Source organism: Hypanus sabinus, chromosome 7, assembly GCF_030144855.1.
Source record: "Hypanus sabinus isolate sHypSab1 chromosome 7, sHypSab1.hap1, whole genome shotgun sequence".
In the NCBI taxonomy this organism is placed as follows: domain Eukaryota; kingdom Metazoa; phylum Chordata; class Chondrichthyes; order Myliobatiformes; family Dasyatidae; genus Hypanus; species Hypanus sabinus.
In genome coordinates, this window is record NC_082712.1 from 102,918,382 (window position 1) to 102,937,937 (window position 19,556).

The 19,556-nt window shown below is 49.5% G+C and overlaps 1 protein-coding gene across 1 annotated transcript in view; it reads left to right on the top strand.

Annotated features, from left to right (window-relative positions):
• mpdu1b (mannose-P-dolichol utilization defect 1b) overlaps positions 1-19,556 on the top strand; it is a 65,969-nt gene that overhangs the window by 33,462 nt on the left and 12,951 nt on the right. The window contains exons 4-5 of the mRNA XM_059975326.1: positions 7,943-8,028; positions 17,509-17,627. Of these exons, the coding sequence (XP_059831309.1) occupies positions 7,943-8,028; positions 17,509-17,627 (205 nt within the window). The remainder of the gene's footprint in view (positions 1-7,942; positions 8,029-17,508; positions 17,628-19,556) is intronic.

Sequence of the window (19,556 nt, forward strand, 5' to 3'; positions counted from 1 at the left end):
AGTGACGGTCGTTCCCGGTGGAGTGACGGCCATTACCGGCGGAGTGACGGTCCTCCTATCGCCTTTCCCAGTGGAGTGACGGTCCTCCTATCGCCGTTCCCAGTGGACAGATGATCGTTCCCGGCGGAGTGACGGTCCTCCTATCACCGTTCCCAGTGGAGTGACGGTCATTACCGGCGGAGTGACGGTCCTCCTATCGCCTTTCCCAGTGGAGTGACGGTCCTCCTATCGCCTTTCCCAGTGGAGTGACGGTCGTCCTATCGCCGTTCCCGGCGGAGTGACGGTCATTACCGGCGGAGTGACGGTCCTCTTATCGCTGTTCCCGGCGGAGTGACGGTCCTTCTATCGCCATTCCCAGTGGAGTGATGGTCATTCCCGGCGGAGTGACGGTCATCCTATCGCCGTTCCCAGTGGAGTGACGGTCATTACCGGCGGAGTGACGGTCGTCCTATCGCCGTTCCCAGTGGAGTGATGGTCGTTCCCAGCGGAGTGACGGTCGTTCCCGGTGGAGTGACGGCCATTACCGGCGGAGTGACGGTCGTCCTATCGCTGTTCCCAGTGGAGTGATGGTCATTACCGGCGGAGTGACGGTCCTTCTATCGCCGTTCCCAGTGGAGTGACGGTTGTTCCTGGCGGAGTGACGGTCGTCCTATTGCCGTTCCCAGTGGAGTGATGGTCGTTTCCGGCGGAGTGACGGTCCTCCTATCGCCGTTCCTGGCGGAGTGACGGTCCTTCTATCGCCGTTCCCAGTGGAGTGATGGTCGTTCCCGGCGGAGTGACGGTCATCCTATCGCCGTTCCCAGTGGAGTGACGGTCGTTTCCGGCGGAGTGACGGTCCTCCTATCGCCGTTCCCAGTGGAGTGATGGTCGTTCCCGGCGGAGTGACGGCCGTTCCCAGTGGAGTGATGGTCATTCCCGGCGGAGTGACGGTCATCCTATCGCCGTTCCCAGTGGAGTGACGGTCATTACCGGCGGAGTGACGGTCGTCCTATCGCCGTTCCCAGTGGAGTGATGGTCGTTCCCAGCGGAGTGACGGTCGTTCCCGGTGGAGTGACGGCCATTACCGGCGGAGTGACGGTCCTCCTATCGCCTTTCCCAGTGGAGTGACGGTCCTCCTATCGCCGTTCCCAGTGGACAGATGATCGTTCCCGGCGGAGTGACGGTCCTCCTATCACCGTTCCCAGTGGAGTGACGGTCATTACCGGCGGAGTGACGGTCCTCCTATCGCCTTTCCCAGTGGAGTGACGGTCCTCCTATCGCCTTTCCCAGTGGAGTGACGGTCGTCCTATCGCCGTTCCCGGCGGAGTGACGGTCATTACCGGCGGAGTGACGGTCCTCTTATCGCTGTTCCCGGCGGAGTGACGGTCCTTCTATCGCCGTTCCCAGTGGAGTGATGGTCATTCCCGGCGGAGTGACGGTCCTCCTATCACCGTTCCCAGTGGAGTGACGGTCATTACCGGCGGAGTGACGGTCCTCCTATCGCCTTTCCCAGTGGAGTGACAGTCGTCCTATCGCCGTTCCCAGTGGAGTGACGGTCGTCCTATCGCCGTTCCCGGCGGAGTGACGGTCATTACCGGCGGAGTGACGGTCCTCTTATCGCTGTTCCCGGCGGAGTGACGGTCATTACCGGCGGAGTGACGGTCGTCCTATCGCCTTTCCCGGCGGAGTGACGGTCGTTCCCAGCGGAGTGACGGTCCTCTTATCGCTGTTCCCGGCGGAGTGACGGTCCTCCTATCACCGTTCCCAGTGGAGTGACGGTCATTACCGGCGGAGTGACGGTCCTCCTATCGCCTTTCCCAGTGGAGTGACGGTCCTCCTATCGCCTTTCCCAGTGGAGTGACGGTCGTCCTATCGCCGTTCCCGGCGGAGTGACGGTCATTACCGGCGGAGTGACGGTCCTCTTATCGCTGTTCCCGGCGGAGTGACGGTCCTTCTATCGCCATTCCCAGTGGAGTGATGGTCATTCCCGGCGGAGTGACGGTCATCCTATCGCCGTTCCCAGTGGAGTGACGGTCATTACCGGCGGAGTGACGGTCGTCCTATCGCCGTTCCCAGTGGAGTGATGGTCGTTCCCAGCGGAGTGACGGTCGTTCCCGGTGGAGTGACGGCCATTACCGGCGGAGTGACGGTCGTCCTATCGCTGTTCCCAGTGGAGTGATGGTCATTACCGGCGGAGTGACGGTCCTTCTATCGCCGTTCCCAGTGGAGTGACGGTTGTTCCCGGCGGAGTGACGGTCGTCCTATTGCCGTTCCCAGTGGAGTGATGGTCGTTTCCGGCGGAGTGACGGTCCTCCTATCGCCGTTCCTGGCGGAGTGACGGTCCTTCTATCGCCGTTCCCAGTGGAGTGATGGTCGTTCCCGGCGGAGTGACGGTCATCCTATCGCCGTTCCCAGTGGAGTGACGGTCGTTTCCGGCGGAGTGACGGTCCTCCTATCGCCGTTCCCAGTGGAGTGATGGTCGTTCCCGGCGGAGTGACGGCCGTTCCCAGTGGAGTGATGGTCATTCCCGGCGGAGTGACGGTCATCCTATCGCCGTTCCCAGTGGAGTGACGGTCATTACCGGCGGAGTGACGGTCGTCCTATCGCCGTTCCCAGTGGAGTGATGGTCGTTCCCAGCGGAGTGACGGTCGTTCCCGGTGGAGTGACGGCCATTACCGGCGGAGTGACGGTCCTCCTATCGCCTTTCCCAGTGGAGTGACGGTCCTCCTATCGCCGTTCCCAGTGGACAGATGATCGTTCCCGGCGGAGTGACGGTCCTCCTATCACCGTTCCCAGTGGAGTGACGGTCATTACCGGCGGAGTGACGGTCCTCCTATCGCCTTTCCCAGTGGAGTGACGGTCCTCCTATCGCCTTTCCCAGTGGAGTGACGGTCGTCCTATCGCCGTTCCCGGCGGAGTGACGGTCATTACCGGCGGAGTGACGGTCCTCTTATCGCTGTTCCCGGCGGAGTGACGGTCCTTCTATCGCCGTTCCCAGTGGAGTGATGGTCATTCCCGGCGGAGTGACGGTCCTCCTATCACCGTTCCCAGTGGAGTGACGGTCATTACCGGCGGAGTGACGGTCCTCCTATCGCCTTTCCCAGTGGAGTGACAGTCGTCCTATCGCCGTTCCCAGTGGAGTGACGGTCGTCCTATCGCCGTTCCCGGCGGAGTGACGGTCATTACCGGCGGAGTGACGGTCCTCTTATCGCTGTTCCCGGCGGAGTGACGGTCATTACCGGCGGAGTGACGGTCGTCCTATCGCCTTTCCCGGCGGAGTGACGGTCGTTCCCAGCGGAGTGACGGTCCTCTTATCGCTGTTCCCGGCGGAGTGACGGTCCTCCTATCACCGTTCCCAGTGGAGTGACGGTCATTACCGGCGGAGTGACGGTCCTCCTATCGCCTTTCCCAGTGGAGTGACGGTCCTCCTATCGCCTTTCCCAGTGGAGTGACGGTCGTCCTATCGCCGTTCCCGGCGGAGTGACGGTCATTACCGGCGGAGTGACGGTCCTCTTATCGCTGTTCCCGGCGGAGTGACGGTCCTTCTATCGCCATTCCCAGTGGAGTGATGGTCATTCCCGGCGGAGTGACGGTCATCCTATCGCCGTTCCCAGTGGAGTGACGGTCATTACCGGCGGAGTGACGGTCGTCCTATCGCCGTTCCCAGTGGAGTGATGGTCGTTCCCAGCGGAGTGACGGTCGTTCCCGGTGGAGTGACGGCCATTACCGGCGGAGTGACGGTCGTCCTATCGCTGTTCCCAGTGGAGTGATGGTCATTACCGGCGGAGTGACGGTCCTTCTATCGCCGTTCCCAGTGGAGTGACGGTTGTTCCTGGCGGAGTGACGGTCGTCCTATTGCCGTTCCCAGTGGAGTGATGGTCGTTTCCGGCGGAGTGACGGTCCTCCTATCGCCGTTCCTGGCGGAGTGACGGTCCTTCTATCGCCGTTCCCAGTGGAGTGATGGTCGTTCCCGGCGGAGTGACGGTCATCCTATCGCCGTTCCCAGTGGAGTGACGGTCGTTTCCGGCGGAGTGACGGTCCTCCTATCGCCGTTCCCAGTGGAGTGATGGTCGTTCCCGGCGGAGTGACGGTCGTTCCCAGTGGAGTGATGGTCGTTCCCGGCGGAGTGACGGTCGCCCTATGGCCGTTCCCAGTGGACTGACGGTCCTCATATCGCCGTTACGAGTAGAGTGATGGTCATTCCCGGCGGAGTGACGGTCGTCCTATCGCCGTTCCCGGTGGAGTGACGGTCGCCCTATGGCCGTTCCTAGTGGACTGACGGTCCTCATATCGCCGTTACGAGTAGAGTGATGGTCGTTCCCGGCGGAGTGACGGTCGCCCTATGGCCGTTCCTGGCGGAGTGACGGTCGTCCTATCGCCGTTCCCGGTGGAGTGACGGTTGTCTTATCGCCGTTCCCGACAGAGTGACAGCGATCTGGTGACTATAAGGGCATGGTCTCTGCTCCCTGTGACTGTGTGGGTTTCCTCTGGGTGTTACTGTTTCCTCTCACATTTGTGGGTTAATTTTTCACCTGGGTGTAAGAAAATAGAATAGTACAGCACAGAACAGGTTGTTCAGCCAAACCAACTAAAACACAATAACACTGAAATACTAATCCCTTCTACCTACACCATGTCCGTATCCCTCACATTCATGTGCCAATCCAAACGTCTCTCAACAGCCTCCACCACCACACCAACAGTGCATTCTAGGTATCCATGACGCTCTGAGTAAACACTTACCCCTCACATCCCCCATGAATCTGCCCTTTCTTACGTTCAGTGCATGCTCTCTGGTTTAGGCTTTTCAATCCTGGGAGACAGATACTCCGATAACCTTATAAACCTCTATCATATCTCCCTTCAGCCTCCGCCACTCCAGAGAAAACAGCCCAAGTTTTTCCAGCTTCTCGTCATAGTACTTGCCCTCTAAACCAGGCAACATCCTGGTAAACCTCTCCTGCACCTATAGTGGGTGAACAGTGGGGGTATGCAGTACCCTAGATGTGGCCTAACCAGAGTTTTATATTGTTGCCACTGGCAGCGCGGGCTTATTATACCATGCTGTATCTCTAAACAAATAACAATAACCCTACAATGGCAGCATACCCTTTGAATACTCAATGCTGTGTTCGTTCTGAAAGTCTTGGATAACAAACCCCAGACAGCTCTTTTGTTAGTCTTGGGGAATGGCTCCATGGATACAGGACTAACCAGAAGGTTGAGGCTATATCCACACTAGACTGGATAATTTTGATAATGCTGGTTTCGTGTATAAATGATAGGCATTTTTGAAAATACCTCCATCCACATTAAACTGGGTATTTGGGCGAATCTCCTGCTGGGCATGCGCAAGACACTTCTACAGAAAACAAGCGATTGGTTTGGTGTTGAATCTCGCCGTTAAAGACTTTTGTCCAGTTACAGACTAGAAAAACTTAGGAAATTACCAAAAGACGGACAGCTGTTGGCTCTTGCACAGGAGGACTTAAAACTAAAAAAAACAAATACTGGAGTGTATGGAGTGTATGTGTATGGAGTGTATAGGGAGTTCACAGACAGATTGACCCGGCTGACGACAAAAATTGGAAAACTGACTAACTCTGTTGCAGAGGGATTTGCAATGATGAGGAATATGATGGCTCCCCCCCAATGCTTTTCACCGCCGCAATACCAGCCTCACAGCCACTACAATTCACATACGGACACAGAAACCCCTGGGTGGCCCCACCAACATCTTCCCCACTCCCCAGAGGGGTCACCCTGGGAATGTTTCCTACAACCATAGTCTCTTCACCGATGAAAGGGACAACTAAATGCAGTAAGGCTTGTTACTGGGCAAAAGTGTAATTTGTTGTTACCTCATTTGTTTGCCTTTACTTTTGTCATGTCTTTTTGTATTATTTTGTTGTACTTAACGTGCAATAAAACGAGTTACTGGGCAAAAGTGATTTTATTTTTACCTGAGTAAAAGTGAAACTTACAATTTTCCCTTTTTGGCCTTAACATTTTCATGTCTATGCCAAAAATAAGCAGCTATTTAAAAATTATATTTTGGAAGTAGTGACAATTGCACTTATTGAATGTTTGCACAAGCAATACATTAATAAAACACCTTGTTAAATGTATAAAACATGTCGGCATCAGTGTTATCTTGTATTTCCAAACAATGTTACATTAGGCTGTTACACATCTATTGTCAGAGAAGTACTTGCATAAATAGGTAAACCACCTTCATACGAGCAAGGACAGAAAACAGGGCAAAGTGAGTATACTTATTAATTCAGTAAGTTATGGGTCAAAGTATTTGGTGAGTACATTTCTAACTCTTCTGGCTTCAGTCTCGTTGCTGTCTGTTCTGAAATTGTTATGTTATGTGGGGGTTGAAGTTCTCTGTCATACTGCAAAGCTGCAGTAACGTTCTGCGTGCTGCCGCTACCATCTGTTCCGGCATGTCATGACAGCATTTTTAAAAAGCTCCCATTACCCGTACCCATTACACTGCTCAATTGGCATTTTCAGATTTACACACTCTGGAGAGCATTTTAGAAAAGTTCCGTTTTAGGGGGAGTAAAACGTTGCTTCAGTGTGGGTTAAAACAAAGAGAAAAAGCTTTGGTTACAGATTTATCTGGTCTAGTGTGGACGTAGCCTAAGTGACCAAACAGACCTGTGCATTAAGTGTCAGTGATACACATCCAACAATGAGCTAATGCCAGGAGTGTTCACCTACATAAGTTGTTTCAATGGGACAGAATCTGACCGTCCCATACCCATTCACCAGCCACCAAGTATCAGTTGGAAGTTCAATTTTATTTTCTGAGAGCAGGTTCTCATTTAGTTAATCCATCATAATGATATCTGTAGTGCAGAATGATTCCTGGTGCCTCTTTGTGACAAGGAACATTGCTGGTCACTGAAAGACATGATGCACGTGGACAAGGCTTCCTCACCAACCTTGCTTGGACAGAGTAAGCAGACACTGGTGTGAGCTGACAGCCCTTCGGATCTTCTCCAGAATCATTTTACACCTCTGCTCCCACTCCCTGCCCCTTTCCACAGGTCCCCCAACTCATCTGAACACAATTGTTCAGAAAGGATTCAAACATGGATCCTCCACAAGGCGCTAGTGTAGAGGGTTCAAAAAATCCTGCACCCTCTGTGTTAAGAGAGTTCTGCCATCAGTGCACATTTCCCAATGAGCTGAATGGCCTGATCAGATTTAATATCACAGGAATATGTTGTGACTTTTGTTGTTTCACATACACTCCCGTGTCTTATGGTATGATCCCTCCAACAGAAAGCTGTTTAAAAAGTAAGAGATAGGAGCAGACTTAAGACCATTCAGTTCATCAACTCTGCACCATCATTCAATCAGGCCATCCTCCAGCTTTTGATGCCCTTACTAATCAAGAAACTGTCAGTCTCTTTTTTAAATATACCAAATGACTTGGCTTCCACAGCCATCTGTGGCAATGATTTCCACAGATTTGGCTTCTTCCCCTCTGCCATCCGATTCCTAAATAGACATTGAATCTTTGGACACTACCTCACTTTTTGCATGTTTTTTAATCTATTCAATGAACGTAATTGTTTTATTATATATTTTATTTTTTCTCTCTGCTAGATTATGTATTCCATTGTACTGCTGCTGCCAAGTTAACAAATTTCATGTCACATGCCGGTGATAATAAACCTGATTCTGATTCTCTGGCTGAAGAAATTCCTTCTCATTTCTCTCCATTCTCTCCACCTTTCCTCCCCTCCACCCCTCTCCCTCCTCCTCCCCTCCTCCCTCTCTCTCCCCCCATCCCTCTGTCCCCTCCTCCCTTTCCCCTCCCCTTCCTCCCTCTCCGTCTCCCACTCCAACCCCTCTTCCCTCTCCCTCTCCCCCTCCACCCCCCTCCCCCTCCCTCTCCCCCCCTTCCCACTCCTCACTCCTCTCCCCTCCCCTCCTGTCACAGCTCGTGGGGTGAGGCGCTGTTCCTTATGTTACAGACCCTGACCATTGGTTTCCTGATTCAGTACTACGCTGGCCGGACATATCAAGGTACTGTTGCTTTGGGGAATCACTTGTTTGCTCTTCTAGTACCCAGGACATCTTCAAGGAGCGATGTCTCAGAAAGGCAGCGTCCCATTATTAAGGACCCCCAGCACCCAGGGCATGCCCATTTCTCACAGTTACCATCAGGTAGGGGATACAGAAACCTGAAGGCACACACTCAGCGATTCAGGAACAGCGCCTTCCCCTCTGCCATCCATTTTCTGAATGGACATTGAACCCTTGGATACTACCTGACTTTTTAAAATATACAGTATTTCTGATTTTTGCACGTTTTTAAATATTCAATATACGTATACTGTAATCAATTTACTTATTTCATTATTATTGTTTTATTAATTTTTTTCTCTTCTAGATTATTTTTTCTTCTCTTCAGCATTGAACTGCTGCTGCTAAGTTAACAAATTTCATGTCTCATACCAGTGATAATAAACCTGATTTTGATTCTGATTCTGATTCTAGAAGCTCGTCACAAATGGTGCTCTGGGACATCACAGGGTCAAGCATCCTGGACTGAGAATTAGGACTAAATTTATTATCACTGTTTAATGGAACATGAAATGATATTTGCAGCAGCACAATGCAAAGATATAAAGTTACAGATAAATGTAATGCAAAAAGTGGATAATAGGCAACTCAGCAGGTCAGGCAGCATCTATGGAAAGGAGTAAAGACTCGACATTTCAGGCCGACACTCTTCATCAAGACTGCCTGACCTGCTGAGTTCACTCCAGCATTTGGTGTGTTCATGGACCGTTCAGAAATATGATGGCAGATGGGAAGAAGCCCCTCCTTGATGGTAGTAATGAGAAGAGGTCTTGTCCTGGATGGTTAAAGTCCTTAACAATGGACGCCACCTTTGTGAGGCACCACCCTTTGAAGCTATCCTCGATGGTGGGGAGGTTAGTGCCCTTAGTGGAGCTGGCTGAGTTTACAGGCTCTGTAGCCTCTTGCAACCCTGTACATTGGAACCTCCATAATAGGCTGTGTAACAACAAGTAGGAGTGTTCTCTTTCGTACATCTGTAGAAGTTTGAGAGCCTTTGGTGACATATCAATTTCTTCAAGCTCCTAATGAAGTAGAGCTGCTGATGTGTCTTTTTCATGATTATATCAGTTTGTTGGCATTTCAGTACAGTTGCCCCTAGGTCATTATGCCCTGTGAGCCCATGTCCAGTCATGGCCATCTGCTCTCTTTCAGGGTACAGCACCAGTGAGCCACTGCTGCCTTTAAGGAATTTGTATGTTCTTCCTGTGACCGTGCGGGATTCTTCCGGCTGCTGCAGTTTACTCCTGCATCCCAAAGATGCACGTGACAGTGACATGCTCATTTCACAAACAAGAGAAAATCTGCAGAAGCTGGAAATCTAAGCAACACACGCAAAATGCTGGAGGAATTCAGCAAATCAGGCAACGTTTGTGGAAAAGAGTACAGTCGATGTTTCGAACTGAGACCCTTCAGCAGGTCCTGAGGTGCTGAACTCCTCCAGCATTTTGTGTGTGACTCACTTCACTGTATGTTTTGATATACATGTGACAAATAAAGCTAAGTTTTATCTTTGAAAGTTCCCCTTTTAAAAGGAGATGTGAGGAAGAAAGCTGGTGATGAGGGAGCGAGTAGAGTGAGGAGGATGGAGATAGGGAGGGGCGTGAAGATGAGAGAGGGAGGGGAATGAGGAGGATGGAGATGAGGGAGGGGAGTGAGGAGGATGGCGTTTGTGGAGAGAGGGGGTGAGAAGAATGGAGATGAGGGAGGGAGCGGATGAGGATCTAGAGGGAGGGATGGAGATGGGGAGAGAGGGGAGTGAGGAGGGTTGAAATGAGGGAGTAGAGTCAGCAGGATGGATATGAGGGAGGGATGGAGGGAGGGGTGTATGGAGATGGAGGGAGGGAGAGAGCTTGAAGCTGGGAGAGTGAGGGGAAATGAGGATGATGGATAAAAGGGAGAGAGGAGTGAGGAGAATGGAGATGACGGAGGGAGGGGACTGAGGAGAATGGAGATGATGGAGGGAGAGGAAGAGGATGGAGATAGGGAGGGAAGGGGAGTGAGGAAGATGGCATTCTCCCTGTAATCCTCACCCCCACCCCACCAATAAAGATCAAACTCTGCCTTAAAGGCATTGTATGACTTGGCCTCCACAGCTATCTGTGGCAATGAAGTCCATCAATTCATCATCTTCTGGCTAAAGAAATTCCCCCCTCATTTCAATTCTGAAGAGACATCCCTCTATTCTGAGGCTGTGCCCTCTGGTCCTATTGGACTCTCCTATTGATCATCTCCATATCCAGTCTATCCAGCCAGAGCTTTCAGCATTCATTAGATTTTAATGAGATCCTCTCCCTCATCCTTCTGAACTCCATCAAATACAGATCCAGAGACATCAAGCACTTTTGCATATGTGAAGCCTTTCATCCTGGCATTATTGTGAATCCCCTCTGCACCCTTTCCTGGGCCAGCACATCTTTCCTAGAATACAGGGCCCAAAATTACTTTCAATATTCCATATGCAAAATGCAGGAGGAACTCAGCAAGCCAGGCAGCATCTATGCAAAGAGGGTAAACAGTTGATGTTTCAGGCTGAGACCTTTCACCCGGACTCTTTTCTATAGATGCTGCCTGGCTTGCGGAGTTCCTCCTGCATTTTGCGTGTGTTGCTTGGATTTCCAGCATCTGCAGATTTTCTCTTGTTTGCAAATGAATGTTAATATTGTATTAATAAGATAATAATTTTAATAATAATATTAATAAGATAGCAGTCTTTACTACCAACACAGTTTCTAGTGATAGGCAGGCTGGAGGCATAGAGGCATCACTGCTGGACTCCCGAGTTCGAATCCAAATTGGGCCACCCCCAAGCTCGCTTTCTATCTGTGCTGGGTTGAGCGTTGAGCTAGCCATTCAGCCTTGTAAAAAATACAAGGGTCGAGTCAGGAACTTTCATATCGTGACCCGGTTGATCTGAAAGGAGACCAATCCTGACGCCATGCACCAGTCAAGAATGGCTGGCTGACTGGTGCAACACGCTAAAAAAAAGTTACTAGTAGTTAGTGTAATACTTTACATTGGTAACAATGTCGATCTGGGTTCAATTCCCACTGCTGTAGGGAGTTTATATGTTCACCCCATGACCACATGTGTTTCCTCTGGGTACTCTGATTTCCTCCCACATTCCAAAAAACATGGGTAGGAAGTTGTGGACATGCTAAGTTGACACCGGAAGCGTGGTGAAACCTCTGGGCTGTCCCCAGCACATCCTCAGGCTGTGTTGGATGTTGATGAAAGTGACTTATTTCACACTATGCTTCGATGTACATGTGACAAATTACACTAATCTTTAATTTTTACCAACTCAACCTACAAGTTAACCTTGCATGAATCCTTCATGAGGATTCCAAAGTCCCTTTGCACCAATTCTCTCCCCATTTAGAAAATATCCTACACCTTGATCCTTCCTAACATAGTGCATAAACCCTGGCCCTGTGCTGTAATCCATTATCAGACTGGGAAAGGTTAGAATGTGTGAAGGGGTGGTGTGCAGAAATCAAGGTCTAAGACCATAAGACATAAAAACAAAATTAGGAGAATTAAGCCATTCAGCCTGCCGATTTATTATCCTTCTCCCTGTTCACCATTTCTAATCAAGAATCTATCAACCTCACAGCTGTCTGTAGAAGAGAATTCTACAACTTCACCACACTCCGGCTAAAGAAATTCCTCCTCATTTCTGTTCTAAAGGGACATCCTTCTACTCTGCGCCTGTGCCTTCTGGTCCTTCACTCTCTATAAGCTTTTCAATATTCTCTTGGTTTCAGTGAGGTTGCCTTCCACTTTCCCCCACTGCCTGCATTCTTCTAAGCTCCAGAGCAATTAATTGCTTCACATTGTTAACCCTTTCATTCCAAGAACATCAGTTGACATCAGTTGATGTTCCATCCGGAAAAGACCAGAGAGAAGGTTCAGGTGGCTCAAGTGAAAGAGGAACAATAGACTCGGCCCAAAAGATGGGCTATAGAGAAGAGGTCCTCGTCACTGTCACCCAGAATTCAGTAGGGTGAGGGTGTCGGGACCACAGCTGAGACCTGGGCTCAGGATCTATCGCTGGGCTTCAGAGATAGAAAAGGAAGAGGGGATGGTGAAAACACAGGGTGGAAAGCTGAGGCCAGAAAATGGGACAGGGAGAACTGAATTAAATGAAATTCCACCAAACTGTTCATACTGAACTGTTGTGAAAAACAGAAAATGTTTAGTAGGTTTGGTTAGTCAGGCAGGCCCTGTGGAGAGCATCACCTTTGAAGTGAGTTTCCTGTCAGAACTGGTATCGGAATTGGTCTATTATTGTCAGATACACCATGATACAGTGAAAAACTTGTCATGCACACTGTTCACACAGATCAGATCACTACACAGTGTGCTGGGGTAGAACAAGGAAAAGCAATGACAATGCAGAATCATATAACAATTACAGCATGGAAACAGGCCATCTCGGCCCTTCTAGTCTGTGCCGAACGCTTACTCTCACCTAGTCCCACCGACCTGCACTCAGCCCATAACCCTCCATTCCTTTCCTGTCCATATACCTATCCAATTTTGCTTTAAATGACAATACCGAACCTGCCTCTACCACTTCTACTGGAAGCTCATTCCACACAGCTACCACTCTCTGAGTAAAGAAATTCCGCCCTATGTTACCCTTAAACTTTTGCCTCCTAAGTCTCAACTCTTGTCCTCTTGCTTGAATCTCAATGGAAAAAGCCTATCCATGTCAAATCTATCTATCCCCCTCATAATTTTAAATACCTCTATCAACAAGACCCCCTCAACCTTCTACGCTCCAAAGAATAAAGACCTAAATTGTTCAACCTTTCCCTGTAACTTAGGTGCTGAAACGCAGGTAACATTCTAGTAAATCTTCTCTGTACTCTCTCTATTTTGTTGATATCTTTCCTATAATTCAGTGACCAGAACTGTACACAATACTCCAAATTCGGCCTTACCAATGCCTTGCACAATTTTAATATTACATCCCAACTCCTATACTCAATGCTCTGATTTATAAAGGCCAACATACCAAAAGCTTTCTTCACCACCCTATCCACATGAGATTCCACCTTCAGGGAACTACGCACCAATATTCCTACACCACACACAAAATGCTGGTGGAACGCAGCAGGCCAGGCAGCATCTATAGGGAGAAGCGGTGTCGATGTTTCAGGTCGAGACCCTTCGTCAGGTCTAACTGAAAGAAAAGATAGTAAGAGATTTGAAAGTAGTGGGGGAGGGGAAAATGTGAAATGATAGGAGAAGACGGGAGGGGCTGGGATGAAGCTAAGAGCCAGAAAGGTGATTGGCAAAAGGGATACAGAGCTAGAGAAGGGAAAGGATCATGGGACAGGAGGCCTAGGGAGAAAGAAAGGGGAAGGGGAGCACCAGAGGGAGATGGAGAAGAGGCAGAGTGAAGGGCAGAGAAAGAAAAAAGAAAAATAAATATATCAGGGATGGGGTAAGAAGGGGAGGAGGGGCATTAACGGAAGTTAGAGAAGTCAATGTTCATGCCATCAGGTTGGAGGCTACCCAGCCGGTATACTTATATACCGGCTGGGTAGCCTCCAACCTGATAACACACACAAAATGCTGGACCCTTTGTCAGGTCTCGGCCTGAAACATCAACAGTGCTTCTCCTTATAGATGCTGCCTGGCCTGCTGTGTTCCACCAGCATTTTCTGTGTGTTGTTTGAATTTCCAGCATCTGTAGATTTCCTCATGTTTGCGCTCCAACCTGATGGTCACCTTATATACCAGCTGGGTAGCCTCCAACCTGATGGCATGAACATTGACTTCTCTAACTTCCGTTAATGCCCCTCCCCTTCTTACCCCATCCCTGATATATTTAGTTTTTCTTTTTTCTTTCTCTGCCCTTCACTCTGCCTGTTCTCCATCTCCCACTGGTGCTCCCCTCCCCCTTTCTTTCTGCCTAGGCCTCCCATCCCATGATCCTTTCCCTTCTCTAGCTCTGTATCCCTTTTGCCAATCACCTGTCCAGCTCTCAGCTTCACCCCACCCCCTCCTTCTCCTATCATTTCGCATTTTCCCCTCCCCCTCCTACTTTCAAATCTCTTACTATCTTTCCTTTCAGTTAGTCCTGACGAAGGGTCTTGACCCAAAACGTCGACAGCACTTCTACCTATAGATGCTGCCTGGCCTGCTGCGTTCCACCAGCATTTTGTGTGTGTTGCTTGAATTTCCAGCATCTGCAGATTTCCTCGTGTTTACCATTATTCCTAGATCACTCTGTTCTACTGCATTCTTCAATGCCCTACCATTTACCATGTATGTCCTACTTGGATTATTCCTACCAAAATTTAGCATCTCACACTTATCAGCATTAAACTCCATCTGCCATCATTCAGCCCACTCTTCTAACTGGCCTAAATCTCTCTGCAAACTTTGAAAACCTACTTCATTATCCACAACGCCACCTACCTTAGTATCATCTGCATACTTACTAATACAATTTACCACCCCATCATCCAGATCTTTAATGTAAATGACAAACAACATTGGACCCAGTACAGATTCCTGAGGCACACCACTAGTCACCGGCCTCCAACCTGACAAACAGTTATCCACCACTACTCTCTGGCATCTCCCATCCAGACACTGTTGAATCCATTTTACTACTTCAATATTAACACCGAATGATTGAACCTTCCTAACTAACCTTCCGTGCAGAACCTTGTCAAAGGCCTTACTGAAGTCCATATAGACAACATCCACTGCTTTACCCTCGTCAACTTTCCTCGTAACCTCTTCAAAAAATTCAATAAAATTTGTCAAACATGACCTTCCATGCACAAATCCTAATCAGACCCTGTCTATCCAGATAATTATATATACCATCTCTAAGAATACTTTCCATTAATTTACCCACCACTGACGTCAAACTGACAGGCCTATAATTGCTAGGTTTACTCTTAGAACCCTTTTTAAACAATGGAGCCACATGAGCAATACGCCAATCCTCCAGCACCATCCCCGTTTCTAATGACATTTGAAATATTTCTGTCAGAGCCCCTGCTATTTCTACACCAACTTCCCTCAAGGTCCTAGGGAATATTCTGTCAGGACCCGGAGATTTATCCACTTTTATATTCTTTAAAAGTGCCAGTACTTCCTCCTCTTTAATCATCATAGTTTCTGTAACTTCCCAACTTGTTTCCGTTACCTTACACAATTCAATATCCTTCTCCTTGGTGAATACTGAAGAAAAGAAATTGTTCAGAATCTCCCCCATGTCTTTCGGCTCCACACATAGCTGTCCACTCTGATTCTCTAAGGGATCAATTTTATCCCTCACTATCCTTTTGCTATTAATATAACTGTAGAAACCCTTTGGATTTATTTTCACCTTAATTGCCAAAGCAACCTCATATCTTCTTTTAGCTTTTCTAATTTCTTTCTTAAGATTCTTCTTACATTATTTATATTCCTCGAGCACCTGATTTACTCCATGCTGCCTATATTTATTGTACATAAAAATCTTTTTCCTAACCAAGTTTCCAATATCCCTTGAAAACCATGGCTCCCTCAAACTTTTAACCTTTCCTTTCAACCTAACAGGAACATAAAATTCTGTATCCTCAAAATTTCACCTTTAAATGACCTCCATTTCTCTATTACATTCTTTCCATAAAACAAATTGTTCCAATCCACTCCTTCTAAATCCTTTCGCATCGCCTCAAAGTTAGCCTTTCTCCAATCAAAAATCTCAACCCTGGGTCCAGTCCTATCTTTCTCCATAATTATATTGAAACTAATGGCATTGTGATCACTGGACCTGAAGTGCTCCTCAACACATACCTCCGTCACCTGACCTGTTTCATTCCCTAACAGAAGATCCAACACTGCCCCTTCTCTAGTTGGTACCTCTATGTATTGCTGCAAAGAAACTACCCTGCACACATTTTACAAACTCCAAACCATCCATCCCTTTTACAATATGGGCTTAATGCTCTTCCTGTCTATTCCCCTTCCCTCTCCTGACAGTCACCCACCTACCTGTCTCCTGACTCCTAGGAGTGACTATCTCCCTGAGTCATCAAGTCATCAAGTGTAACAGCCACAGAGAAAGTGCAGTGCAGCTGAACGATTAAAATGTCAGAATCATAACAAGGTAGATTGTGAGGCCAAGAGTCCGTCTTATCAGACAAGAGTCTGATAGCAGTGGGATAGAAGCACTATTATTTTTTAAACCTCTGTCTGGTTCCCCACAGCCAGAGAAAACAATCCAGGTTTTGGAATGGGTAGCAGTGTTGGTTTATTATTGCCACATGTGACAAGATACAGTGGAAAAACTTGTGCCTACTGTTCATATAGATCAGAGCACTGATCTAGAACAAGGAGAAACAATTTGTCTTATCAGGAATAATAAGACAAACTAGGGCTTTTCTCTTTGGCGTGAAGGAGGGGGAGGATGAGAGGTGACTTGATAGACTGATAGACGTGTATGAAACGATAAGAGGCCTAGTTCGAGTGAATAGCTAGAGACCTTTTCCAGGGCAGAAATAGAGAAGATGTAATTTTAAGGAGATTGGCAGAAAGTATAGGGGGGGGGGATGTTTACCTAGAGAGTGGTGGGTGTGTGGATCACATTGCTAGGGTGGTGGTAGAGGAAAATATATTAGGGACATACAAGAAACTCAGAGAGACACAAGGATGACAAGAAAATGAAGCGCTATGTGGGAAGGAAGGATTAGATTGATTTTAGAGTAGGTTAAACGGACGGCATGAAATCGTGGGCTGAAGGGCCTATACTGTGCCATACTATTCAATGTCCTGTGATCTAAAACACTCAGCAGGTCAGGCAGCGTCTGTGGAAAGTTAAACTGAGATAACTTTTCAGGTTGTGGACCTGCGTCAGAAGTGGGAAGGTGAGATAACGTGTTGGGGAAGAGATGCGGAAGGGAATATCTCTTCAGCATCAACTACAGCTCCTGACCCCAGTCACAGACATTGTCTTTGTTCTATCTATTACCTCAACAATTAAAACAAACCTCCCACTGGTTCCCTCACTTGTGGAACTTTCACCATTTTAAAGCTCAGCTCACCTCCCTCTCCCCTTATCCCATACGATGCAGGCTCTGAGCTTGTAGAGGTAAGATCTGAATGTCAATGAACTGAGAGCTTTGTGCACTCTTCTTCCCAGTGTGGTCTCATCCAGGGATACAGAGACCTGACTGACTGACTGGGTTGGGAATGAGAGAGGGATGGTGTGCTGGTTAATGTGAACTTGTAACAGTTTGCTGATTGTTAAGGTCTTTGTAGACATTCTCAGTGACTGTGTGGGGCAACAGCTTGTGTGTTGAAGGTGGTGAGAGAGGGGGTGGTTGTGGGCCAAGGGTTTGTGTTGGCCGGGGAGCTGCAGCCTCGGTAAAGGGATTGTTTGATCTCTCTTTGCTCCCTCTCCAACAGGCACGATATTTTTGCTCATTTACTCTCTTCTGCTCGGGCTCCTGCTGTCATCTATCACCCCACTGGTGGCTGTGGCCTTCCTCCAGGCCCTCAACATGCCTGCTGTCATCGTCAGCCGGGTGAGGAACATGCAGGGTTTGACCCTCTGTTAGTGTCGCTCCTCCCACTGTGTGAACTTCCTGCAGCACCAGCTGCTATGACAGTATGACTCTCCCTTAGTACCACCCCTCCCACAGTGTGACTCTCCCTCAGTACAACCCCTCCCACAGTGTGACCCTCTCTCAGTATCACCCCTCCCACAGTGTGACTCTCTCTCAGTACAACCCCTCCCACAGTGTGACTCTCCCTCAGTACAACACCTCCCACAGTGTGACCCTCTCTCAGTATCACCCCTCCCACAGTATGACTCTCCCTTAGTACCACCCCTCCCACAGTGTGACTCTCCCTCAGTACAACCCCACCCACAGTGTGACCCTCTCTCAGTATCACCCCTCCCACAGTGTGACCCTCTCTCAGTATCACCCCTCCCACAGTGTGACTCTCCCTCAGTACAACCCCTCCCACAGTGTGACCCTCTCTCAGTATCACCCCTCCCACAGTGTGACTCTCCCTCAGTACAACCCCTCCCACAGTGTGACTGTCCCTCAGTACTACCCCTTCCAGTGTGACCTTCCCTCAGTGACACCCCTCCTACAGTGTGAACTTCGCCAGTATCACCCCTCCCACAGTGTGACCCTCCCTCAGTATTACCCCTCAGTGTGACTCTCCCTTAGTATCACCCCTCCCAAAGTGTGACTCTCCCTCATTCCCGCCCCTCCCACAGTGTGACCCTCACTCAATACCACCCTCCCACAGTGTGACCCTCCCACAGTACCGCCCCTCCCACAGTGTAACTCTCCCTCAGTATCACCCCTCCCACAGTGACCATCCCGTGGTGTGACCCTCTCTCAGTATCACCCCTCCCACAGGGTGACCCTCCCTCAGTACCACCCCTCCCACAGTGTGACCCTCCCTGTATCACCACTCCCACAATGTGACCATACCTCAGTACCACCCTTCCCACAGTGACCCTCCCTCAGTACCACCCCTCCCACAGTGTGACCCTCCCTTGGTACTGCCCCTCCCACAGTGTGACCTTCCCTCAGTATCACCACTCCCACAATGCGACCATACCTCAATACCACCCCTCCCACACTGACCCTCTCTCAGTACCACCCCTCCCACTGTGTGACCCTCCCACAGTACTGCCCCTCCCATAGTGTGACCCTCCCTCAGTATCACCACTCCCACAATGTGACCATACCTCAGTACCACCCCTCCCATAGTGTGACCCTCCCTCAGTACCGCCCCTCCCACAGTGTGACCCTCTCTGTACCACCCCTCCCACTGTGTGACCCTCCCACAGTACCGCCCCTCCAATAGTGTGAAACTCCCTCAGTATCACCCCTCCCACAGTGTAACTCTCCCTCAGTCCCACCCCTCCCACACTGTGACCATCCCGTGGTGTGACACTCTCTCAGTGTTGCCCCTCAACTGTGTGACCCTCCCTCATTATCACCCCTCCCTCAGTTTGATTCTCCCTCAGTAGCACCCCCCCACAGTGTGACCCTCCCGTGGTGTGAACCTCTCTCAGTGTTGCCCCTCCCACTGTGTGACCATCCGTCAGTACTGCCACTCCCATAGTGTGACCCCCCCTCAGTACAACCCTTCCCACAGTGTGACCCTCCCTCAGTACCACCCCTCCCACAGTGTGACCCTCCCTCAGTATCACCCCTCCCACAGTGTGACTCTCCCTCAGTCCCGCTCCTCCCAGTGTGACCCTCCCTCAGTACTACCCCTTCCAGTGTGACCCTCCCTCAGTGACACCCCTCCTACAGTGTGAACTTCGCCAGTAACACCCCCCCACAGTGTGACCCTCCCTCAGTATTACCCCTCAGTGTGACTCTCCCTTAGTATCACCCCTCCCAAAGTGTGACTCTCCCTCATTCCCGCCCCTCCCACAGTGTGACCCTCACTCAATACCACCCCTCCCACAGTGTGACCCTCCC